Below are 6704 nucleotides of genomic sequence, written 5' to 3' on the forward strand. Positions count from 1 at the left end.
GTCTTCTTTTACGCTGTCCTCCTCCATCCGTCCATCTCTCCATTTCCCCACACTCTCTCGCTTTTTCTCTCTCCCTCTCATTAGTTTCCCCATGCTGTGATTTGTGTCTCCCATCTCTGTCAGAACCGTTATCACTGCTGTCAGCTCCCTTGGCGAGAACAAAGTCGTTCTCTGCTCACGGCACCACAAAAGACACGAGAGAAAGAAAAGAAAGAAAGAGCCTCAGCTTAAAAAAAAAAGAGGCGTAAAGAAGGAAAAATTAAACAGGAGGGGAGTAAACCAGAGGGAGGCTAGGGATGCATCTTTTCATGTTAACCATGATGCATTGTCGTCTGTGTGTAATAACAACCATTGATTTCTCCTTCTGTCATTCCTTTTATCTATACAGCACAGAGCTTACAGTTGGTAGGAAGATATGAGAGCTATCTCTATACACATCAAGTGCCTTTTCCTCGCATTATAAATATATCTCCGGCTAAATCAGCTAAGCCTAGTATATCAACCTCAAATAACTTACTGTGTATTATTATGAGCTGTGAAGAACAGTAGATTTGAAAGACACTGAGATATCCAAAAGAGAAAACGTAACCATTTATAAATATAAGTAGCGCTGAAAGAAGGGCCCACCGTATAATGTAGTATACAGTAGTAGAATATAATAGGACTGTTACTTCTGTCACTCAATAGTAATGTTCAATCAACATAGCTGAAAACAGTCTTTTCTACTTAGCAAATCAATTTTGAACCAGCAGAGGCACAGAGGGTACTTTGGAAACCAAGAACAAAATGTGACCAGACCAGACCAGAGTGAGTCCCTGTATCATCACGTATAGGCATAATCTATATCAGGGATGCCACCCTCTCTGTAGCCACGGTTGGTACCATAAGTGACTTGATGGTGGCTGGTCTGGCTGAGGATGGTGCCATTGAGGGTACCAGCTCCATGGCTGCTCCGGTAGGTCCCGTTAGCTTGGGAGGAAGAGGAAGAGGAGGGGAAGATGGTGTGGATATAGGTGACATCCTCCAGCTTAGGCTGCAGGGGCTGATGGGCCATAGCTGTCATCTGAAACCCTGCAGGGGGGGCCCTGATCTCTAAGATGGAAGTGTCTTTCTTGGTGCCTGACTCTACATAGTCATCATAATGTTTTCCACCCCGGCCCCTGTTGTATGAGCCTGAGTCCCCGGACATGTAACCTGCTCTCTGTCCATACCAGCAGAAGATGCCAAAGATTAATAGCAGGCTTACCAATGCTGTAGCACCCCCTATGATCCCAGCCAATGGCAAGGCTGTTATCTCTGAGTCCTGTCCCTCTTTATCTGACCCCTCCCCTGCTGAGCTGACCAGAGCCTCTCCAGTCTCTATCTGAGCACAGGCCGGGGCCGAGTCTTTACTGTCCGTGTCTGTGCTGCCACCTCGAGATGAACCCATGCTGGAACCCCCGAAGGAGGGCTCCTGTCGTAGTGGCAGCAGGCAGATGAGGTAATGGGAGCGTGGGGTGAGCTGGGTCAGGAGATACTGTTTCCTTTCTCCAGGCACCAGAGTCTCTGTTATTGAACCTAGAGCTGCACTGCTTCCCAATCTCAGCCACGACAGGCGGAAAGAGGGTGCTGGCTGTGGGCACAACCAGGTCACCAGTACACTGTCAGAAGAGAGAGGTTTTACAGTCAGCTCCAGGGCCTCTCCAGGTACCTGTCCCCCTTCACCAGGAGGCAGAGGCATAACAAGGCCTGGCCGCTTGGCTCGCAGGGTGAAGAGGGAACCTTGTGTAGGAACTAACAGAGAGGTAGTAGTGGTGCTGCCATGAGGGACTGAAGCCACTGCTTGGCCCCCTCCAGCACCATCATCACCTTCACCATCTTTTTCTGCTGGGTTCACCCCAACTCCAGTACTAGGACCAGAAGGGGGGCCTTCACACTGCTCCATCAGGGAGTTTAGGTCCCTAAGGGACTGGCCTCTTACAGGCTCAGGCCCCTGACAGGTCAGGCCCCGGACTGTCACCGCTGACCCCCGGCTGTGCAGCCAGGCATGGAGCCAGCGAAGGTTGCAGCCGCAGTACCAGGGATTTCCTCGCAGCAGTAGCATCTCCAGGCTTTCTGTGTCCTTCAGAAGTCCTCGAGGGAGAGTGGTTAGATTGTTCCCTGACAGGTCTAGCCTCTGTAGCCGCCGCATCCCCTCCAGTGCCCCTCTTGGTATGTGGGTCATCCCGTTGTCTTGCAAATGGAGTCGCACAAGGTGAGCCGAAGGCAGGTTCACTGGTGGTGACTGCAAGGCATTCCTTACTAGTGACAGCTCAGTCAGGTTGGAGAGACGGGAAAAAGTGTCATCTGCAATGCGTGTGTTGGCCAGCAGGTTCCCATCCAGGACCAAGCGTCGAAGCGAGGAGAGTCCCCTAAAGGCATGTGTGGGGATGGTGCTGATTCTGTTGTCGTCCAGCCGCAGCTCTTCCAAGGATGCTGGCAAGCCCGCAGGGATGCTTGACAGATGGTTCCGAGACAGAAACAGCAGTCGAAGCCGTGGAGTCCCAGAAAAAGCTCTCTCCTGGATGCTAACTGTGGATATAGAGTTATCATCCAGGTGTAAACGTTCTAGTAATGGTAACTTGGCCAGAGCTGATCGCGGTAACGTTCGTATATTATTATCCTGCAAATGGAGCTCCCGTAACGAAGGTGGGAGGTGTATAGGGAATTCATCCAACTGGTTGGCATACAGATAAATCACTCTTATGGAAGTGCTGCGTTCCAGTGATGAAGGCAACCCAGCGTTACTCAGCCGGTTGCTCTGCAAGTAGAGTATAGCAGCCGTTAATGGTAGTGGAGGAATTATGCTGAGGCCACGGTCGTTGCAGTAGACAAAACCTTCATCACAGCGGCACACCGAGGGACAAACAATGCCCTCATCTCCCTCGCCTGTCTCCATGGCAATTGCCGCTGCCGCCAGTTCCAGCACCTCAGCCAGTAAGGTGAGGCACAGGAGGAGCAGAAAGAGCCAGTCGCGGAGCTCGGCGAGACTCTCAGCTGCCATGTTGATGCACAGCTCCTGACTGAAAGAGAAGAAATGGGGAAACTGTATTAAAAATGCAAAGGCTAAAACCCAGTGATTCTTTAATCAAAGGAGGCTGAGCTAATTACATATAACAGATATAGTAAGTTTTGGAAAAAGACAGAAGTTCTGAATAAAGTGTTGGACAAGCCACACAGTTAACCTTTTTCTCTAAAATTGCTTGACCGAACTGCTGTATTTTCTGCCTTAAAAGTAAAGGTTTTTTTTTATTTTAAAATTGGAGAAGATTTGCGGATTGAATAGTCAGACGTAATTTAGATGGCTGTCCAGTATTATATGGGTCAGAGCGACCAAGCAGAAGACAAATGGACACTTAGAGGCAGAGATTGTGATGAGGGGTGGGGAGAGTAGACGAGAAAGATTACAAGAATCAGAGAAAGCAAAGGGATGATAGAGAAGGAGAAAATTGGACGGTGACAGTTGCAGGGAGGGAAAATAAGTGAAAAGAATTCCGGGAAGATTAGCTGAAATTGAGTGAGTGACATGAAACTAAAATGGAGTAGAGATCGGGGAGAAGGAAATCAGATTAATTGCCCACAGTGCTGTTCATAGCTTTGAAGACAGCAGCAGTACTTGACTTGTTGCGACTGCACTATATCTAACACTCACATGAAATAATAAAGAGAATATGTGAATATAGAGCAGAGCTTTCACAGGTTCCTGAATGAGTTTGTTTGCATTTGTGACCAAAACATATGCAGGGAAATGCACCTATAAATAAGCATCTCAAGAACAAAGCATTCATATATGACATAATCTCAGTACAAGATGACGTGTATTCATGTAATGCATGTTTTCTATTGTTCATGAAATTTCTATAAATTATTCACAGTCCTGAAATGTTTTGGTGAGATGTTTTACATAGAAGTATTTTTCTGCAACATTAATATGTTCCTCTGCTGATGTTTTATGACTTGTCTTCTGGCGAATCCCTGACACCAACATTAATAACATAAATTTACAATTCAGATAAAATGATCTCTGTGTACTCGCATTCACGGCGCACTATTTGTAGAATATGAATAATGTACAGTGGTGAAAGTTGTGGAAATTACATTGTGGTACATTCTTGTTTGAATCCTTTCTTTTGTGTAGCCGGGGGCTGGAAAATGTGCCCTGATGTGAAATGCCTGACGTGATTTGACAGCACATTTGATAAACAAATCCTCTAAAGCAAGTATTTTCCCCCACCCCCTCTGCGCATGTGTGTGTGTTTGTATACGAACTTGGTGCTAGATGCAAAATTGCCCCTTGGCTGCAGTCAAAATCCATGCAAAGCAAACAAGAGATGGCAACAATAGAAGAGATGTGGGGAGGAGGGGAGAGAGGGATGGAGGCGAGGAGACAGATGGAGAGTTGGACAGTCTGTCAGAGGAGGAAATGGGAAATGAGTTCCTGGCAGTGAAGACTGAAGTCAGTATCATCTGAGTTTTGCTGCAAAAAGAAGAGTGGTTCCAAAGATTGGTTGGCTGTTATTTTCTCTGTAAGATGGGCATAAAAATAGCTACACTTGTGTACCTGTACATGCCTGTTGGTGCATCTGTGTCTATGTGTGCTTGTGAAAGAGGTGTGTTTTAACAACAACCAGCTCCTGTCGCAGCTCCACACAGGCAGTGTTTGATGTCTAAGGGTGAAAAGGGTTTGTGCCATTGTTTGTGCAATTTGGCATGGACCTGGATTTTATTTTTTATTTTTGTAAAAAAAAATTTTTTTAGCCTAAATCTGACTATTTCCAAGCATTACCAGCATTTGACAAACAGAGAAAATAAAGGAGAGGAACACATGCACACAAAAGGAAGTGTCTAGGTAGGAGTGAGACCATATTGGGAATGCGCTAAGAATATCAACTAGCATATGCCTCAGTGCCACGCTATCCCCACTATCCCGTTCATAAATATCCTCTTGGCACAAACCTGTTTGTGTGTTTTTGCCCACATGCCAAGGTTTCCTATTGACACATCCTCTTAATGATCATTAGATTTTGTCCCCTCCCTGGACAGTTCTCTCACTCTCCCCAACTGTTTCCTCTCTCTGCATCTTTATCATTCACGATGTCTACCTCTCCCATCCATGCACCATCACCTCCACCTCTTCATAATCTTTCATTATCTCTCCTTTCAGGTTTATTTACAGAAGTATCCGTGCAGTCCTCCGCGTCCTCTGTCTCTTTCTAATCCTCTGTTATTGTTTCCTCTCTAGTCATCCGTTGATTCCTGCACACTGAGATTGGATCAGTCAGCTTTGGTTCGGTCCACCTGCCTAGACCTTCCTTTGCCTCCCCTCCATGGCAACTTAATTTCTCTTTTTCATTTAGATGCAGCAGTTCCTCCACTTCCCACCCCCTCACCCCCCTTCTGTTTCTCACTCCCTCTCGGCCTCAGCTTTCTCGCCTCCACTTTCGCCTTCCTCTCCCTTTGTGGTGCCCCCCCCCAACATTTCAATCATGTTCTGAAATAAAAGGCTTTGTTAGAGCATGGAACCAGTGTGTGTGTGTTTTCCATTCATGTTGCTGAAAGCAAGATGCAAGTGTAGTATTCTTCATGGCTATGAATGCAGGAAGAAGGTGTGTTTTCATGTGTGTAAAAGGTCTGATCAACCCAAGGTGTGTTTGCTGAGAGCTTGCTCACCTCCTCGGTTTCTGTGCTGTTCACGTTTGCTGCAGCTTCGTTGTCCTGTATCAAGGATTTGCTGAAAGCAGTATTAGTGTGTCTGTATGTGTGGTTGTGGATGTTGCTGTGGATCTCTGTGTGTTAGCGCAGTTTTCCAGTCTCCTTTGAATTGTTCAGAAGTGTAGACTTCTTCCTTGGGGCCGTTGAATCTTTCTCAGCTTGGGTGAATGATGATAGGGATGATGATAGCTTGTACTCCAGGGCTCCACGAGTAGCAACACCAGCATGGCTCAAAGCCGCTTCGGCATCCACATTTGTGTGTTGTGTTTGTGTGTCCTGCTGCCAAGCTCTCTATTTGGGTAAGGGGCTTTTAGATTTGCCAACACAAGTCATCTTCAACAAGCATCCAGAGGCCTAATTCAGAAACCACCCTTCCACACCCAAATGCTACAGTTGGCCAGACAGGCAGAAGAGGGTTGAGGGCTCAAGGGTCCTTCTTCAAAATCAAAAGCAGTCCTGGATGCTCATGCAAGCTATGGGTCATGCAAAAATAGTGCTGTGCCGTGCTCACTTACGTTGAATCACCAGGTAGTGTTAATTAATAAGCATGAGTTACATAAGTAAGATTTCCACACCTCAGAAACAATCCAACACAGAGTCTGTAGGAAAAAAGTTGATGTTGTTTGTTATATAACAGCTGTTTATACAACATAAATTTCGCAGTTCAGTGATAGGTGGTTTGGCCTGGTGCAGAGTACAGAAAAGTCAGTTCAGAGGGAGAAGTCTCCAGTCTTCTGTCTCCTTCCCTCTCAGTCTCAGCCCGACTCGCCTCTGCTAAATGTTCAATCACTGTCTTTTCAGTTCGCACAAATTATCTTTAGAGGCTGCAAAGCCAGATGGCACTGTATACTGGATGTAGTCCACACTCAGCAGCGCTGTATTGGTCAGCCACGTGGGTCGTGAACAGTTCTTCTACAGGTTAGTAGAAATCAACAACCATCTAGTATACTAAAGGGGGGCGAGTCAGCAGGACA

At 46.5% G+C, this 6704-nt stretch overlaps 2 protein-coding genes across 4 annotated transcripts in view; one reads left to right on the forward strand and one right to left on the reverse strand.

Annotated features, from left to right (window-relative positions):
- macrod1 (mono-ADP ribosylhydrolase 1) overlaps window positions 1–6704 on the forward strand; it is a 110958-nt gene that overhangs the window by 25517 nt on the left and 78737 nt on the right. The gene's annotated exons all lie outside the window — the stretch shown is intronic.
- Window positions 10–6698, reverse strand: LOC109955281 (leucine-rich repeat transmembrane protein FLRT1-like). Its single transcript, XM_020591295.1, has 2 exons — window positions 5689–6698; window positions 10–3041 (listed from the first exon to the last, which is right to left on the reverse strand). The coding sequence occupies exon 2, from the start codon at window positions 3020–3022 to the stop codon at window positions 824–826; it is 2199 nt and encodes a 732-aa protein (XP_020446951.1). The 5' UTR covers window positions 3023–3041; window positions 5689–6698; the 3' UTR covers window positions 10–823.

This window comes from Monopterus albus, unplaced genomic scaffold (genome assembly GCF_001952655.1).
Source record: "Monopterus albus unplaced genomic scaffold, M_albus_1.0 scaffold2.1, whole genome shotgun sequence".
NCBI classification, from domain to species: domain Eukaryota; kingdom Metazoa; phylum Chordata; class Actinopteri; order Synbranchiformes; family Synbranchidae; genus Monopterus; species Monopterus albus.